This window comes from Panulirus ornatus, chromosome 1, assembly GCF_036320965.1.
Source record: "Panulirus ornatus isolate Po-2019 chromosome 1, ASM3632096v1, whole genome shotgun sequence".
NCBI lineage: Eukaryota > Metazoa > Arthropoda > Malacostraca > Decapoda > Palinuridae > Panulirus > Panulirus ornatus.
In genome coordinates, this window is record NC_092224.1 from 51,906,255 (window position 1) to 51,926,589 (window position 20,335).

The window sequence follows — 20,335 nt, forward strand, 5'->3', positions numbered from 1 at the left end:
GTGGTAATAAAAAGAGTATGGTTGAGAGAGTAGAAGAGGGTGTTTTGAAATGGTTTGGTCACACAGAGAGAATGAGTGAGGAAAGATTGACCAAGAGGATATATGTGTCAGAGGTGGAGGGAACGAGGAGAAGTGGGAGACCAAATTGGAGGTGGAAGGATGGAGTGAAAAAGACTTTAAGCGATCGAGGCCTGAACATGCAGGAGGGTGAAAGGCGTGCAAGGAATAGAGTGAATTGGAACGATGTGGTATACCAGGGTCGACTTGCAGTCAATGGATTGAACCAGGGTATGTGAAGCGTCTGGGTTAAAAAACATGGAAAGTTTTTTTTGGCCTGGATGTGGAAAGGGAGCTGTGGTTTCGGTGCATTATACATGACAGCTAGAGACTGAGCGTGAACGAATGTGGCCTTTGTTGTCTTTTCCTAGCGGTACCTCGCGCACATGCGGGGGTAGGGGGTTGTCATTTTATGTGTAGCGGGGTGGCGACAGGAATGAATGAAGGCAGCAAATATGAATTATGTATATGTGTAGATATGTATATGTCTGTGTATGTATATGTATGTATACGTTGAAATGCATAGGTATATATATATATATATGTGCGTGTGTGGACGTGTGTATACATACATGTGTATGTGGGTGGGTTGGGCCATTCTTTCGTCTGTTTCCTTGCGCTACCTCACTTAAGCGGGAGACATCGGCAAAGTATAATAAATGAAAAATAAATATGAGCATCCAAATATTTTATTTCCTTTCCTTCTCCTTTAATGTTTTTAGAAAATCTTCCTCAGATTCTCAACAGTAATAGGCCTGAGGTACAGAGACAAGCAGTCATTGAATGGATGTAGACGAAGGGTGGCAAGACTCGACCTCACCACCTCAGCACTCTGATGTTAAAGGCCTGACCTGGTTGCTGTGTGGTAATTTAGCCCTGTGAATGAGCATCTGTTGATGTCTATCATTTTTTGAGTCGGAGGAGATAAATGCTTATGCATGCATCTCATGTTGTAGTGGGGGAATGGTGTTTTAACCCTTCCCGAATATGTTCTTTGAGATTTTCTTTGGGTGCTGCTCATAGTATAGAAATATTTCTTCCTCCAAAACTTTTACCCCTTTACGAAAGAGAAGGGATTAAAGGACATGAGTTTCATTTTTTTATAATCTCTGGTGTTGAAACATGATAAATATTGATATGTGATTATGCTATGATAATTTTCTTACAGTGCAATCGTGTGAAATCTGCAATTGACACCTGTGTGGCACTGAACCAATGGCATGAAGCTGTAGAATTAGCCAAGCAGCACAATGTGACGGAGATTAGTGCCTTGTTAGCTCGTTATGCATCTCATTTGTTGGAGAAAGGCAATCGTTTACAAGCCATTGAACTTTACCGTAAGGCTGACAAACTACTTGATGCTGCTAAGCTACTATATCAGGTACATGTTTTTCTCTTATATACAAAATATTTTCAATTCTAAGGAATGCTTGACTGCATATGTTATTCAGCTTAGATTGTATTGATGCAAATATTGAAAATGATTTGCTCATATCAATATGAAAGCATAATTAATCCAATAAACTGTGTCAGTGCACCTTTGGTTTTACTATAATTATATTGTAATTTCATCCACTTGTTCCTGTATGAGTCTGTTCTTTGAACTTTAAATTGATTTCTTTCTGCTGTGGCCTGTCCCACCAAGTATCAGATATTGCACAGGAGTATCAGGTCAAGATTATTCGTACCCCATGAAATTCAAGTGAAAGTTGTCATTCACTCATCCTTAATGGTTGGTCCCATGATCACCAAAGCCTTCTGCTCATGCAATGGCCAATCTCAGCCAATCAGTGACTGCCAGTAGATTGACGTCATTGACCCATTTACTCCCAGCCATTCAGAGTACGCAATTCCCTGGGATTGTGTCTCAAACACATGCATCATCTGCTGGTGCCAGCCAGCTAGTTATAGATCATTATCCTATTTCTTTTGTTCCAACAGTTGTTTGATTTTATGTGGGAGTGGATGGTATTGCAATTAAGTTTATGAAGAAATGGGGTGACATAGTTCTTGATTTGTTAGTTTGGATTGTCAACGTATGAATGGATCATGGTCAGGTGCTTAAGGACTGATGGAATCCATATACATTGCTTTTGTATTGAGGCATGGTGGATAAATGAGAGTTGTATGGGAGAGTAGTGATTGAGAGGGTGAAGGTACAAACAGAGCATGAGATTGGGAGGAGCAGTTTAGTTTGAGAGGAGGTAGAGGATGTGTGGATCAGGTGTTTGCTTTAAAGAGTGTATGAGACATACTTAGAGAAACAGATGGATTTGTATGTGGCATTTATGGATCTGGAGAAAGCATATGATTGGGTTAAGAGAGATGCCTTGTAGAAGGTCTTAAGAATATATGGTGTGGGAGGAAAGTTGCAAGAGGCAGAGAAATTTTCATAATGGTTATAAGATATGTGTACAATTTGGAGGAGAGGAGAATGAATGGTTTCATGTGAAGGTTGGTCTGCGGCAAGGATGTGTGAATTCATAATGGTTGTTCAGTTTGTTTATGGATGGGGTGGTGAGGGAGGTAAATGCAAAAGTCTTGGAGAGAGGGGCAAGTATGCAGTCTGTTGGGGATGAGAGGGCCTGGGAAGTGAGTCAGTTGTTTGCTGATGGTACAGCACTGGTCGCAGCTTTGAGGAAAAAACTGCAAAAGCTGGTGACTGAGTTTGGAAGGGAAGTTGTGATAAATGTGAATAACAGCAAGGTAATTAAGTTTTGCAGAGTTAAGGGAAAGATTATAAGGCGTGAGTTTGAATGGAGACAACTAGAAGAAAGTGAAGTGTTTTAGATATATGGATGTGGACATGGCAGTGAATGGAACTATGGTAGTGGAAAGTTCTGGGAGCACTGAAGAATGTGTGGAAAGAGAGAATGTTATCTGGAAGGGCAAAAAAGGGTATGTCTGAAGGTATAGTAAAAGTGTCCCAACAATGTTTTATGAATGTGAGGCATGGTCTATATGTAGAAAAAGGGAGTGCAGATGCAGATGGATGTGTAGGAAATGGATTGATTACAATGTGTGGTGTGACGTGGGTTGATTGAGTAAAAAATGAAGGGGTAAGAAAGAGGTAAGGTGATAAAAAGGGCGTGGTTAGGAGTTGAAATGGTTGTGCTGAAATTGTTCGGAAATGTAGAGTGAACGAGTGAGGAAAGGTTGACAAGTGAATGTAACAAGAATTGTAAGGTCAAATTGGAGGTGGAAGGAAGGAGTGAAAAAACATGTTGAGCTATCAGGGCCTGAACATACAGGAGGGTGAGAGGTATGCAATTAAGAGAGTGAATCTGAACGATGTGGTATACTGGGGTTGATGTACTGTCAATGGACTGAACCAGGACATGTGAAACATCTGGAGTAAACCATGGGAAGATCTGTGGGGCCTGGATGTGGAAAGGGAGCTGTGGTTTCGGTGCATTGCACATGACAGCTAGAGACTGAGTGTGAAAGAATGAGGCCTTTCTTGTCTGTTATCTTGGTGCTACGTTACTGAAGCAGGGGGTAGCGATTGCTGTTTCCTGTGGGGTGGGGAAACGCCAGGAATGGATGAAGGCAAGCAAGTATGAATATATACGTCTGTATATATGTATATGTCTGTGCATATGTATCTCCGTCTTAATATGTATATGTATAAGTGCATATGTGGGCTCAGATTGGGATATGTAAATGTGTGTGGATGTAACCAAGATGAAAAAACAGAAGAGATAGGTAGTTTATTTGAGGAAAGGAACCTGGATGTTTTAGCTCTGAGTAAAACGAAGCTCAAGGGTAAAGGGGAAGAGTGGTTCGGGAAAGTCTTGGGAGAAAAGTCAGGGGTTAGTGAGAGGACAAGAGCAAGGGAAGGAGTAGCACTACTCCTGAAACAGGAGTGGTGGGAGTAGGTGTTAGAGTGTAAGAAAGTAAACTCTAGATTGATATGGGTAAAACTGAAAGTGGATGGAGAGAGATGGGTGATTATTGGTGCATATACATCTGGGCATGAGAAGAAAGATCATGAGAGGCAAGTGTTTAGGGAGCAGCTGAGTGAGAGTGTTACTATTTTTGATGCACGAGACCGGGTTATAGTGATGGGTGATTTGAATGCAAAGGTAAGTAATGTGGTAGTTGAGAGAATAATTGGTATACATGGGGTGTTCAGTGTTGTAAATGGAAATGGTGAAGAGCTTGTAGATTTGTGCGCTGAAAAAGGACTGGTGATTGGGAATACCTGGTTTAAAAAGAGAGATATACATTGGTATACGTATGTAAGTAGGAGAGATGGCCAGAGAGCGTTATTGGATTATATGTTAATTGACAGGCTTACGAAAGAGAGACTTTTGGATGTTAATGTGCTGAGAGATGCATCTGGAAGGATGTCTGATCATTATCTTGTGGAGGGGACGGTGAAGATTTGTAGAGATTTTCAGAAAAGAGAGAATGTTGAGGTGAAGAGAGTGGCGAGAGTAAGTGAGCTTGGGAAGGAGACTTGTGTGAGGAAGTACCAGGAGAGAATGACTACAGAATGGAAAAAGGTGAGCACAAAGGAGGTAAGGGGAGTGAGGGAGGAATGGGATGTATTTAGGGAAGCAGTGATGGCTTGCGCAAAAGATGCTTGTGGCATAAGAAGCGTGGGAGGTGGGCAGATTAGAAAGAGTACTGAGTGGTGGGATGAAGAAGTTAGATTATTAGTGAAAGAGAAGAGAGGCATTTGGACGAGTTTTGCAGGGAAATAATGCAAATGACTGGGAGATGTATAAAAGAAAGATGCAAGAGGTCAAGAGAATGGTGCAAGAGGTGAAAAAGAGTGCAAATGAGAGTTGGGGTGAGAGAGTATCATTGAATTTTAGGGAGAATAAAAAGATGTTTTGGAAGGAGGTAAATAAAATGCGTAAGACAAGGGAACAAATGGGAACATTAGTGAAGGGGGCTAATGGGGAGGTGTTAACAAGTAGTGGTGATGTGAGGAGATGGAGTGAGTATTTTGAATTTTTTTTGAGTGTGCTTCATGATACAGTGGCAGATATAGGATGTTGTGGTCGAGGTGGTGTGGAAAGTGAGAGGGTTAGGGAGAATGATTTGGTAAACAGAGAAGAGGTAGTAAAAGCTTTGTGGAAGATGAAAGCCGGCAAGGCAGCAGGTTTGGATGGTATTGCAGTGGAATTTATTATAAAAAAGGGAGTGACTGTATTGTTGACTGGTTGGTAGGGTTATTTAATGTATATGTTACTCATGGTGAGGTGCCTGAGGATTGGCGGAATGCTTGCATAATGCCATTGTACAAAGGCAAAGGGGATAAAGGGGAGTGCTCAAATTACAGAGGTATAAGTTTCTTGAGTATTCCTGGGAAATTATATGGGAGGGTATTGATTGAGAGGGTAAAGGAATGTACAGAGCATCAGATTGGGGAAGAGCAGTGTGGTTTCATAAGTGGTAGAGGATGTTTGGATCAGGTGCTTGCTTTGAAGAATTATGTGAGAAATGCTCAGAAAAGCAAATGGATTTGTATGTAGCATTTATGGATCTGGAGAAGGCATATGATAGAGTTGATAGAGATGCTATGTGGATGGTATTAAGAATATATGGTGTGGGAGGCAAGTTGTTAGAAGCAGTGAAAAGTTTTTATCGAGGATGTAAGACGTGTACGAGTAGGAAGAGAGGAAAGTGATTAGTTCTTAGTGAATGTTGGTTTACGGTAGGGCTGCGTGATGTCTCCATGGTTGTTTAATTTAGTTATGGATGGGGTTGTTAGGGAGGTGAATGCAAGAGTTTTGGAAAGAGGGGGAAGTATGCAGTCTCTTATGCATAAGAGAGCTTGGGAAGTGAGTCAGTTGTTGTTCGCTGATGATACAGCGCTGGTGGCTGATTCGGGTGAGAAACTGCAGAAGCTGGTGACTGATTTTGGTAAAGTGTGTGAAAGAAGAAAGCTGAGAGTAAATGTGAATAAGAGCAAGGTTATTAGGTACAATAGGGTTGAGGGACAAGTCGATTGGGAGGTAAGTTTGAGTGGAAAAAAAAACTGAAGGAAGTGAAGTGCTTTAGATATCTGGGAGTGGATTTGGCAGCGGATGGAACCATGGAAGCGGAAGTGAATCATAGGGTGGGGGAGGGGGCGAAAGTTTTGGGAGAGTATAAAAATGTGTGGAAGTCGAGAACGTTCTCTTGGAAAGCAAAAATGGGTATGTTTGAAGGAATAGTGGTTCCAACAATATTACATGGTTGCGAGGCGTGGGCTATACATAGAGTTGTGCGGAGGCGGGTGGATGTGCTGGAAATGAGATGTTTGTGGACAATATTTGGTGTGAAATGAAAACCCCCTCCCCCGCATGTGTGCTAGGTAACGCAGGAAAAGACAACAAAGGCCACATTCGTTCACACTCAGTCTCTAGCTGTCATGTATAATGCACCGAAACCACAGCTCCCTTTCCACATCCAGGCCCTACAAAACCTTCCATGATTTACTCCAGACGCTTCGCATGCCCTGATACAATCTATTGACAGCACGTCGACCCCAGTATACCACATTGTTCCAATTCACTCTATTCCTTGCATGCCTTTCACCCCATTTGCATGTTCTGGCCCCGATCACTCAAAATCTTTTTCACTCCATCTTTCCACCTCCAATTTGGTCTCCCACTTCTCGTTCCCTCCACCTCTGACATATATATCCTCTTTGTCAATCTTTCCTCACTCATTCTCTCCATGTGACCAAACCATTTCAATACACCCTCTTCTCCTCTCTCAAACAAACTCTTTTTATTACCACACATCTCTCTTACCCTTTCATTACTTACTTGATCAAACCACCTCACACCACATATTGTCCTCAAACATCTCATTTCCAGCACATCCACCCTCCTCCGCACAACTCTATCTATAGCCCACGCCTCGCAACCATATAACATTGTTGGAACCACTATTCCTTCAAACATACCCATTTTTGCTTTCCAAGATAACGTTCTCGACTTCCACACATTCTTCAACGCTCCCAGAACTTTCGCCCCCTTCCGCCTCCATGGTTCCATTCGCTGCCAAATCCACTCCCAGATATCTAAAACACTTCACTTCCTTCAGTTTCTCTCCATTCAAACTTACCTCCCAATTGACTTGTCCCTCAACCCTACTCTACCTAATAACCTTGCTCTTATACACATTTACTCACAGCTTTCTTCTTTCACACACTTTACCAAACTCAGTCACCAGCTTCTGCAGCTTCTCACCCTAATCAGCCACCAGCACTGTTTCATCAGCGAACAACAACTGACTCACTTCCTTAGCTCTCTTATCTACAACAGATTGCATATTTGCCCCTTTTGCCAAAACTCTCTCATTCACCTCCACAGCAACCCCATCCATTATTAAATTAAACAACCATGGAGACATCACGCACCCCTGCCGCAAACAAACATTCACTGAGAACCAATCACTTTCCTCTCTTCCTACACTTACACATGCCTTACATCCTCGATAAAAAGTTTTGATGCTCTGTACATGCCTTCCCACTCTCAATCAATACCTTCCCATATAATTTCCCAGGAATACTCAACAAACTTATACTTCTGTAATTTGAACACTCACGCATATCCCATTTGCCCTTGTACAATGGCACTATGCAAGCATTTTGCCAGTCCTCAGGCACCTCACCATGTCATACATACATTAGATAACCTTACCAACCAGTCAACAATACAGTCACCCCTTTTTTTAATAAATCCCACTGCAATACCATCCAAACCCACTGCCTTGCCGTCTTTCATCTTCCGCAAAGCTTTTTCTACCTCTTCTCTGTTTACCAAATCATTCTCCCTAACCCTCTCAATTTGCACACCACGTGGACCAAAACACTCTATATCTGCCACTGTATCATCAAACCCATTCAACAAACCTTCAAAATACTTACTTCATCTTGTCATCACGTCCCCATTAGCCCCCTTAACTAATGTTCCAATTTATTCCCTTGTCTTACGCACTTTATTTACCTCCTTCCAAAACATCTTTTTATTCCTAAAATTTAATGATAGTCTCTCACCTCAACTCTCATTTGCCCTCTTTTTCACCTCTTGCACCTTTCTCTTGACCTCCTGCCTTTTTCTTTTATACATCTCCCAGTAATTTTCATAATTTCCCTGCAAAAATCGTCCAAATGCCTCTCTCTTCTCTTTCACTAATACTCTTACTTCTTCATCCTACCACTCACTACCCTTTCTAATCTGCCCACCTCCCACGCTTCTCATGCCACAAGTATCTTTTGCACAAGTCATCACCGCTTCCCTAAATACATCTCATTCCTCCCCCACTCCCCTTACGTCCTTTGTTCTCACCTTTTTCCATTCTGTACTCAGTCTCTCGTGGTACTTCCTCACACAAGTCTCCTTCCCAATCTCACTTACTCTCACCACTCTCTTCACCTCAAAATTCACTCTTATTTTCTGAAAACCTTTACAAATCTTCAATTTCGCCTTCACAAGATAATGATCAGACATCCCTCCAGTTGTACCTCTCAGCACATTAACATCCAAAAGTCTCTCTTTCGCGCGCCTATCAATTAACACGTAATCCAGTAACGCTGTCTTGCCATCTCTCCTACTTACATACTTATACTTATGTATATCTTTCTTTTTAAACCATGTATTCTCAATCACCAGTCATTTTCAGCACATAAATCTACAAGCTCTTCACCATTTCCATTTACAACAATAAACACCTCTGGGACACTAATTATTCCCTCAACTGCTACATTGCTCATCTTTGCATTCAAATCACCCATCACTATAACCCGGTCTCGTGCAAAACTACTCATGCCCAGGTGCATATGCACCAATAATCACGCATCTCTCTCCATCCACTTTCAGTTTTACCCATATTAATTTAGAGTTTACTTTCTTAAACTCTTATCACATACTCCCACAACTCCTGTTTCAGAGGTAGTGCTACTCCTTCCCTTGCTCTTGTCCTCTCACTGACCCCTGACTTTACTCCCAAGACATTCCCAAACCACTCTTCCCCTTTACCCTTGAGCTTCGTTTCACGCAGAGCCAAAACATCCAGGTTCCTTTCTTCAAACATACTACCTATCTCTCCTTTTTTCTCATCTTGGTTACATCCACACACATTTAGACACCCCAATCTGAGCCTACGAAGAGGATGAGCACTTCCCGCGTGACTCCTTCTTCTGGTCCCCTTTCAGACAGTTAAAATACAAGGAGGGGAGGGTTTCTAGGCCCCCATTCCCGACCCCTTTAGTCGTCTTCTACGACACGTGAGGAATGCGTGGGAAGTATTCTTTCTCCCCTATCATCCGGGATATATATATATATATATATATATATATATATATATATATATATATATATATATATATATATATATATATAAATATAAATATATATATATATATATTCTTTTTTCTTTCTTTTAAACTATTCGCCATTTCCCGCGTCAGCGAGGTAGCGTTAAGAACAGAGGACTGGGCCTTTTTTGGAATATTGTCACCTGGCCCCCTCTGTTCCTTCTTTTGGAAAATTAAAAAAAAAAACGAGAGGGGAGGATTTCCAGCCCCCCGCTCCCTCCCCTTTTAGTCGCCTTCTACGACACGCAGGGAATACGTGGGAAGTATTCTTAATCCCCTATCCCCAGGGATAATATATATATATATATATATATATATATATATATATATATATATATATATATATATATATATATATATATATATATATATATATATATACTGTCTGCCTTTATTCATTCCCATCGCCACCCAGCCACACACGAAGTAACAACCCCCTCCCCCCTCATGTGCGCGAGGTAGCGCTAGGAAAAGACAACAAAGGCCCCATTCATTCACACTCATTGTCTAGCTGTCATGTAATAATGCACCGAAACCACAGCTCCTTTTCCACATCCAGGCCCCACAGAACTTTCCATGGTTTACCCCAGACGCTTCACGTGCCCTTGTTCAATCCATTGACAGCACGTCGACCCCGGTATACCACATCGATCCAATTCACTCTATTCCTTGCACGCCTTTCATCCTCCTGCATGTTCAGGCCCCGATCACTCAAAATCTTTTTCACTCCATCTTTCCACCTCCAATTTGTTCTCCCACTTCTCATCGTTCCCTCCACCTCCGACACATATATCCTCTTGGTCAATCTTTCCTCACTCATTCTCTCCATGTGACCAAACCATTTTAAAATACCCTCCTCTGCTCCCTCAACCACACTCTTTTTATTACCACACATCTCTCTTACCCTTACATTACTTCATCAATCAAAACACCTCACACCACATATTGTCCTCAAACATCTCATTTCCAGCACATCCACCCTCCTGCACACAACTCTATCCATAGCCCATGCCTCGCAACCATACAACATTGTTGGAACAACTATTACCTCAAACATACCCATTTTTGCTTTCCGAGATAATGTTCTCGGCTTCCACACATTCTTCAAGGCTCCCAGAATTTTTGCCCCCCTCCCCCACCCTATGATTCACTTCCGCTTCCATGGTTCCATCCGCTGCCAAATCCACTTCCAGATACCTAAAACACTTCACTTCCTCCAGTTTTTCTCCATTGAAACTTACCTCCCAATGGACTTGACCCTCAACCCTACTGTACCTAATAACCTTACTCTTATTCACATTTACTCTCAACTTTCTTCTTTCACACACTTTACCAAACTCAGTCACCAGCTTCTGCAGTTTCTCACATGAATCAACCACCAACGCTCTATCATCAGCGAACAACAACTGACTCACTTCCCAAGCTTTCTTATCCACAACAGACTGCATACTTGCCGTGCATTCACCTCCCTATCACCCCCATCCATAAACAAATTAAACAACCATAGAGACATCACACACCCCTGCCACAAACCTACATTCACTGAGAATCAATCACATTCCTCTCTTCCTACACGTACACATGCCTTACATCCTCGAAAAAAACTTCTCACTGATTCTAACAACTTACCTCCCACACCATATATTCATAATACTTTCCACAGAGCATCTCTATCAATTCTATCATATGCCTTCTCCAGATCCATAAATGCTACATACAAATCCATTTGCTATTCTAAGTATTTCTTACATACATTCTTCAAAGCAAACACCTGATCCACACATCCTCTACCACTTCTGAAACCACACTGCTCTTCCCCAATCTGATGCTCTGTACATGCCTTCACCCTCTCAATCAATACCATATAATCTCCCAGGAATACTCAAGAAACTTATACCTCTGTAATTTGAGCACTCACCTTTGTACCCTTTGCCTTTGTACAATGGTACTATTCAATCATTCCGCCAATCCTCGGGCACCTCACCATGAGTCATACATACATTAAATAACCTTACCAACCAGTCAACAATACAATCATCCCCTTTTTTAATAAATTCCACTGCAATGCCATCCAAACCTGCTGCTTTTCTGGCTTTCATCTTCCGCAACTCTTTTACTACCTCTTCTCTGTTTACCAAATCATCCTCCCTAACCCTCTCACTTTGCACACCACCTCGACCAAAACACCCTATATCTGCCACTCTATCATCAAACACATTCAACAAACCTTCAAAATACTCACTCCATCTTCTCACATCACCACTAGTTGTTATCACCTCCCCATTAGCCCCCTTCACTGAAGTTTTCATTTGTTCCCTTGTCTTACGCACTTTATTTACCTATTTACCTCCTTCCAAAACATCTTTTTATTCTCCTGAAAATTTAATGATGCTCTCTCAGCCCAACTCTCATTTGCCCTCTTTTTCACCTCTTCCACTCCACCTTTCTCTTAACCTCCGGCCACTTTCTTTTATACATCTCCCACTCATTTGCATTAATTCCCTGCAAAAATCGTCCAAATGCCTCTCTCTTCTCTTTTACTAATAATCTCACCTCTTCATCCCACCACTCACTACCCTTTCTAATATGCCCACCTCCCACACTTCTCATGCCACAAGCATCTTTTGCGCAAGACATCACTGCTTCCCTAAACACATCCTATTTCTCCTCCACTCCCCTTACCGCCTTTGTTCTCACCTTTTTCCATTCTGTACTCAGTCTCTCGTGGTACTTCCTCACACAAATCTCCTTCCCAAGCTCACTTATTCTCACCACTCTCCTCACCCCAACATTCTCTCTTCTTTTCTGAAAACCTCTACAAATTTTCACCTTTGCCTCCACTAGATAATGATCAGACATCCCTCCAGTTGCACCTCTCAGCACATTAACATCCAAAAGTCTCTCTTTCGCGCGCCTATCAATTACCACGTAATCCAATAACGCTGTTTCGCCATCTCTCCCTTTGACATACGCATACTTATGTATATCTCTCTTCTTGGACCAGGATTTCCAATCACTAGTCCTTTTTCAGTACATAAATCTACAAGCTCTTCACCATTTCCATTTACAACACTGAACACCCCACGTATACCAATTATTCCCTCAACTGCCACATTACTCACCTTTGCATTCAAATCACCCATCACTATAACCCGGTCTCGTGCATCAAAACCACTAACACACTCATTCAGCTGCTCCCAAAACACTTGCATCTCATGATGTTTCTTCTCATTCCCAGGTGCATATGCACCAATAATCACCCATCTCTCTGCATCCACTTTCAGTTTTACCCATATCAATCTAGAGTTTACTTTCTTACACTCTATCACATACTCCCACAACTCCCACCACGATATATATATGAGTGGATGTGCCAATCTTCGTCTGTTCCCTGTTGAGAGGGCCTAGGAAGTGAGTCAGTTGTTGTTCGCTGATGATACAGCGCTTGTGGCTGATTCAGGTGAGAAACTGCAGAAGCTGGTGACTGAGTTTGGTAAAGTGTGCAAATGAAGAAAGCTGGGAGTAAATGTGAATAAGAGCAAGGTTATTAGGTACAGTAGGGTTGAGGGACAAGTCAATTGGGAGGTATGTTTGAATGGAGAAAAACTGGAGGAAGTGAAGTGCTTTAGATATCTGGGAGTGGATCTGGCAGCTTATGGAACCATGGAAGCGGAAGTGAATCATAGGGTGGGGGAGGGGGCGAAAGTTTTGGGAGCGTTTGAAAATGTGTGGAAGGCGAGAACGTTATCTTGGAAAGCAAAAATGGGTATGTTTGAAGGAATAGTGGGTCCAACAATGTTATATGGTTGCGAGGTGTGGGCTATACATAGAGTTGTTCGGAGGCGTTCGGATGTGCTGGAAATGAGATGTTTGAGGACAATATGTGGTGTGAAATGAAAACCCCCTCCCCCCGCATGTGCGGAAGGTAGCGCTAGGAAAATACAACAAACGCCACATTCGTTCACACTCAGTCTCTAGCTGTCATGTATAATGCACCGAAACCACAGCTCCCTTTCCACATCCAGGCCCCACAAAACCTTCCATTGTTTACCCCAGACGCTTTACATGCCCTGGTTCAATCCATAGATAGCACGTCAACCCCGGTATACCACATCGTTCCAATTCACTCTATTCCATGCACTTCTTTCACCCTCCTGCATGTTCTGGCCCCGATCACTCAAAATCTTTTTCACTCCATCTTTCCACCTCCAATTTGGTCTCCCACTTCTCCTCGTTCCCTCCACCTTTAACACATATATCCTCTTTGTCAATCTTTCCTCACTCATATTCTCCAAGTGACCAAACCATTTTAAAACACCGTCTTCTGCTCTTTCAACCACACTCTTTTTATTACCACACATCTCTCTTACCCTTTCATTACTTACTCGATCAAACCACCTCACACCACATATTGTCCTCAAACATATCATTTTCAGCACATCCACCCTCCTCCGCACAACTCTCTCTATACCCCACGCCTCGCAACCATGTAACATTGTTGGAACCACTATTCCTTCAAACACTCACATTTTTGCCTTTCAAGATAACGTTCTCGATTTCAACACATTTCTCAACGCTCCCAGAACTTTTCCCCCCTCCCCTACCGTATGATTCACTTCCGCTTCCATGTTTCCATCCGCTGCCAGATCCACTTCCAGATATCTAAAACACTTCACTTCCTCCAGTTTTTCTCCATTCAAACTTACCTCCCAATTGACTTGTCCCTCAACGCTACTGTACCTAATAACCTTGCTCTTATTCACATTTACTCACAGTTTTCCTCTTTCACACACCTTACCAAACTCAGTTACCAGCTTCTGCAGTTTCTCACCCGAATCAGCCACCAGCGCTGTATCATCAGCGAACAACAACTGACTCACTTCCCAAGCTCTCTCATCCACAACATACTGTATATTTGCCCCTCTTTCCAAAACTCTTGCATTCACCTCCCTTAACAACCCCAACCATAACTGAATTAAATAACCTTGGAGACATCACGTACCTCTGCCGCAAACCTACATTCACTGAGAACCAATCACTTTCCTCTCTTCCTACACGTACACATGCCTAACATCGTCGATAAAAACGTTTGAATCTCTGTACCTGCCGTCCCCCTCTCAATCAATACCCTCCCGTATAATTTCACAGGAACACTCAACAAACTTATACTTCTGTAATTTGAACACTCACTCTTATTCCATTTGCCTTCGTACAATGGCACTATGCAAGCATTCCGCCAGTCCTCACCATGAGACATACATACATTGAATAACCTTACCAACCAGTCAACAATACAGTCACCCCTTTTTTGATAAATTCCACTGCAATACTATCCAAACCCGCTGCCTTGCCGGCTTTCATCTTCCGCAAAGCTTTTACTACCTCTTCTCTGTTTACCAAATCATTCTCCCTAACCCTCTCACTTTGCAAACCACCTCGACCAAAACACTCTATATCTACCAATGTATCATCAAACACATTCAACAAACCTTCAAAATACTTACTTCATCTCCTTCTTACATCACCACTCCTTGTCATCACGTCCCCATTAGCCCCCTTTACTAATGTTCCCATTTATTCCCTTGTCTTACGCACTTTATTTACCTCCTTCCAAAACATCTTTTTATTCTCTAAGATTTAATGATACTCTCTCAGCTCAACTCTCATTTGCCCTCTTTTTCGCCTCTTGTACCTTTCTCTTGATCTCCTTCTTCTTTCATTTATACATCTCCCAGTACTTTTCGTTATTTCCCTGCAAAAATCGTCCAAATGCCTCTGTCTTCTCTTTCACTAATACTCTTACTTCTTCATCTACCACTCACTACCCTTTCTAATCTCCGCACCTCCCGCGCTTCTCATGTCACAAATATCTTTTGTACAAGTCATCACTGCTTCCCTAAATACATCCCATTCCTCCCTCACTCCCCTTACGTCCTTCGTTCTCACCTTTTTCCATTCTGTACTCAGTCTCTCCTGGTACTTCCTCACACAAATCTCCTTCCCAATCTCACTTACTCTCACCACTCTCTTCACCCCAACATTCTCTCTTCTTTTCTGAAAACCTCTAGAATTCTTCACCTTCGCCTCCACAAGATAATGATCAGACATCCCTCCAGTTGTACCTCTCTGCACATTAACATCCAAAAGTCTCTCTTTCGCACGCCTATCAATTAACACGTAATCCAATAACGCTCTCTGGCCATCTCTCCTACTTACATACGTATACTTATGTATATCTCTCTTTTTAAATCAGGTATTCCCAATACCAGTCCTTTTTCAGCATATAAATTTACAAGCACAAGCTCTTCGCCATTTCCATTTACAACACTGAACACCCCTTGTACACTAATTATTACCTCAACTGCCACATTGCTCATCTTTGCATTCAAATCACCCATCACTATAACCCGGTCTCGTGCATCAAAACTACTCACACACTCACTCAGCTGCTTCCAAAGCACTTGCCTTTCATGATCTTTCTTCTCATGCCCAGGTGCATATGCACCAATAATCACCCATCTCTCTCCATCCACTTTTCGTTTTACCCATATCAATTTAGAGTTTACATTCTTACACTCTATCACATACTCCCACCACTCCTGTTTCAGTAGTGCTACTCTTTCCCTTGCTCTTGTCCTCTCACTAACCCCTGACTTTACTCCCAAGACATTCCCAGTGCACTCTTCCCCTTAACCCTTGAGCTTCGTTTCACTGAGAGCTAAAACATCCAGGCTCCTTTCCTCAAACATACTACCTATCTCTCCTTTTTTCTCATCTTGGTTACATCCACACACATTTAGACACCTCAATCTGAGCCCTCGAGGAGGATGAGCACTCCCCGCGTGACTCCTTCTGTTTCCCCTTTTAGAAAGTTCAAATACAAGGAGGGAAGGGTTTCTAGCCCCCCGCTCCCGTCCCCTTTAGTCGGCTTCTACGACACGTGAGGAATGCGTGGGAAGTATTCTTTCTCCCCTATTCCCAGATATATATATATATATATATATATATATATATATATATATATATATATATATATATATATATATATATATATATATATATATATATATATATATATATATGTATATATATATATATATATATATATATATATATATATATATATATATATATATATATATATATATATATATATATATATATGAGTGGATGGGCCAATCTTCGTCTGTTTCCTGTTGAGAGGGCCTAGGAAGTGAGTCAGTTGTTGTTCGCTGATGATACAGCGTTCGTGGCTGATTCGTGTGAGAAACTGTAGAAGCTGATGACTGAGCTTGGAAAAGTGTGCGACAGGAGAAAGTTGAGAGTAAATGTGAATAAGAGCAAGGTTATTAGGGTCATTAGGGTTGAGGGACAAATTAATATGGATGTAAGTTTGAATGAAGAAAAATTGGCAGAAGTGAAGTGTTTTACATATCTGGGAGTGGACTTAGCAGTGAATGGAACCACAGGGTGGGGGAGGGGACAAAGGTTCTTGGAGCAATGGGGAATGTGTGGAACGGGACAATGTTATCTCTGAGCAAAAATGGGTATGTTTGAAGGAATAGTAGTTCCAGCAATTTTAATCGTTGTGAGGCATGGGCTACAGATAGAGTTGTACGGAGTATGGTGGATGTGTTGGAAATGTAATGTTTGAGGACAGTATGTGGTGTGAGGTGGCTTGATCGAGTAAATAATGAAAGGGTAAGAGAGATGTATGGAAATGAAAAGAATGTGGTTAAGAGAGCAGAAGAGGGTGCGTTGAAATGGTTTAGACATATGGAGAGAATGAGTGAGGAAAGAATGACAAAGAGGATATATGTGCCAGAGATGGAGAAAACAACGAGAAGTAGGAGACCAAATTGGAGATGAAAGGATGGAGTGAAAAAGATTTTGAACAATCAGGGCCTGAACATACGGGAGGATTAGAGGCATGCAAGCAATAGAGTGAATTGGAACGATGTGGTATACTGGGGTCGACATGCTGTCAATGGACCAAACCAGGGCATGTGAAGCATCTGGGGTAAACCATAGAAAAGTCTGTGGAACCTGGGAGCTGTGGTTTCAATGCATTACATATGATAGCCAGAGACTGAGTGTGAATGAATGTGGCCCTTTTTGTCTCTTTTCCTGTCATTACCTCGCTGAAGTGGGGGGTAGCAATGCTGTTTCTTGTGGGGCGGGGTAGCAACTTCAATGGATGATGGCAAGCAAATATGAATATGGGCATGTATATGCATATGTATATACATGTATATGTCTATGTGTGTGTATACGTTGATATGTATATGTATGTAAAATTGCGTATATGGGCATTTATATAAATATATGTGCATATGAGTGGATGGCCTATTCCTCGTCTGTTCCTGGCACTACCTCGAAGACGCAGGAAACAGCGATTATAAGAAATAAATGAATATAGGGGAGAAAAAATACTTCCCACGCATTCCCCACGTGTCGTAGAAGGCGACTAAAGGGGACGGGAGTGGGGGTTGGAAATCCTCCCCTCCTTGTATTTTAACTTTCTAAAAGGGGGAAACGGAAGGAGTCACACGGGGAGTGCTCATCCTCCTCGAAGTCTCAGATTGGGGTGTCTAAATGTGTGTGGATGTAACCAAGATAAGAAAAAAGGAGAGATAGGTAGTATGTTTGAGGAAAGGAACCTGGATGTTTTGGCTCTGAGTGAAACGAAGCTCAAGGGTAAAGGGAAAGAGTGGTATGGGAATGTCTTGGGAGTAAAGTCAGGGGTTAGTGAGAGGACAAGAGCAAGGGAAGGAGTAGCACTACTCCTAAAACAGGCGTGGTGGGAGTATGTGTTAGAGTGTAGGAAAGTAAACTCTAGACTGATATGGGTAAAACTGAAAGTGGACGGAGAGAGATGGGTGATTATTGGTGTATATGCACCTGGGCATGAGAAGAAAGATCATGAGAGGCAAGTGTTTTGGGAGCAGCTGAGAGACTGTGTTAGTAGTTTTCATGCACGAGACCGGGTTATAGTGTTGGGTGATTTGAATGCAAAGGTGAGTAATGTGGCAGCTGAGGGAATAATTGGTGTGCAAGGGGTGTTCAGTGTTGTAAATGAAAATGCTGAAGAGCTTGTCGATTTATGTGCTGAAAAAGGACTGGTGATTGGGAATACCTGGTTTAAAAAGCGAGATATACATAAGTATACGTATGTAAGTAGGAGAGATGGCCAGAGAGCGTTATTGCATTACGTGTTAATTGATAGGCGCGCGAAAGAGAGACTTTTGGATGTTAATGTGCTGAGAGGTGCAACTGGAGGGATGTCTGATCATTATCTTTTGGAGGCGAAGGTGAAGATTTGTAGAAGTTTTCAGAAAAGAAGAGAGAATGTTGGGGTGAAGAGGGTGGTGAGAGTAAGTGAGCTTGGGAAAGAGACTTGTGTGAGGAAGTACCAGGAGAGACTGAGTACAGAATGGAAAAAGGTGAGAACAAAGGAGGTAAGGGGACTGGGGGAGGAATGGGATGTATTTAGGGAAGCAGTGACGGCTTGCGCAAAAGATGCTTGTGGCATGAGAAGCTTGGGAGGTGGGTTGATTAGAAAGGGTAGTGAGTGGTGGGATGAAGAAGTGGGATTATTAGTGAAAGAGAAGAGAGAGGCATTTGGACGATTTTTCCAGGGAAAAAATGCAAATGAGTGGGAGATGCACAAAAGAAAGAGGCAGGAGGTCAAGAGAAAGGTGCAAGAGGTGAAAAAGAGTGCAAATGAGAGTTGGGATGAGAGAGTATCATTAAATTTTAGGGAGAACAAAATGATGTTTTGGAAGGAGTTAAATAAAGTGCGTAAGGCAAGGGAACAAATGAGAACTTCAGTGAAGGGGGCTAATGGGAAGGTGATAACAAGTAGTGGTGATGTGAGGAGATGGAGTGAGTATTTTGAAGGTTTGTTGAATGTGTTTGATGATATAGAGTGGCAGATATAGAGTGTTTTGGTCGAGGTGGTGTGCAAAGTGAGAGGGTTAGGGAGAATGATTTGGTAAACAGAGAAGAGGTAGTAAATGCTTTGCGGAAGATGAAAGCCGCCAAGGCAGCGGGTTTGGTGGTATTGCAGTGGAATTTATTAAAAAAGGGAGTGACTGTATTGTTGAATGGTTGGTAAGGTTATTTAATGAATGTATGATTCATGGTGAGATGCCAGAGGATTGGCGGAATGCTTGCATAGTGCCATTGTACAAAGTCAAAAAGGATAAAAGTGAGTGCTCAAATTAAAGAGGTATAAGTCTGTTGAGTATTCCTGGGAAATTATATGGGAGGGTATTGATTGAGAGGGTTAAGGCATGTACAGAGCATTAGATTGGGGAAGAGCAGTGTGGTTTCAGAAGTGGTAGAGGATGTGTGGATGAGGTGTTTGCTTTGAAGAATGTACGTGAGAAATACTAAGAAAAGCAAATGGATTTGCAAGTAGCATTTATGGATCTGGAGAAGGCATATGATAGAGTTGATAGAGATGCTCTGTGGAAGGTATTAAGAATATATGGTGTGGGAGGCAAGTTGTTAGAAGCAGTGAAAAGTTTTTATCGAGGATGTAAGGCATGTGTACGTGTAGGAAGAGAGGAAAGTGATTGGTTCTCAGTGAATGTAGGTTTGCGGCAGGGGTGTGTGATGTCTCCATGGTTGTTTAATTTGTTCATGGATGGGATTGTTAGGGAGGTGAATGCAAGAGTTTTGGAAAGAGGGGCAAGTATGCAGTCTGTTGTGGATGAGAGAGCTTGGGAAGTGAGTCAGTTGTTGTTCGCTGATGATACAGCGCTTGTGGATGATTCGTGCCAGAAACTGCAGAAGCTGGTGACTGAGTTTGGTAGTGTGTGAAAGAAGAAAGCTGAGAATAAATGTGAATAAGAGCAAGGTCATTAGGTACAGTAAGGTTGAGGGACAAGTCAATTGGGAGGTAAGTTTGAATGGAGAAAAACTGGAGGAAGTGAAGTGTTTTACATGACA

General features: G+C 42.1%; 1 protein-coding gene across 2 annotated transcripts in view; it reads left to right on the forward strand.

Moving 5' to 3' along the window:
* Oseg4 (intraflagellar transport protein Oseg4) overlaps positions 1-20,335 on the forward strand; it is a 600,898-nt gene that overhangs the window by 455,778 nt on the left and 124,785 nt on the right. For both annotated transcript variants that reach the window (XM_071662283.1, XM_071662291.1), the window contains exon 19: positions 1,226-1,438. In XM_071662283.1, coding sequence (XP_071518384.1) covers positions 1,226-1,438 — 213 coding nt within the window. The remainder of the gene's footprint in view (positions 1-1,225; positions 1,439-20,335) is intronic.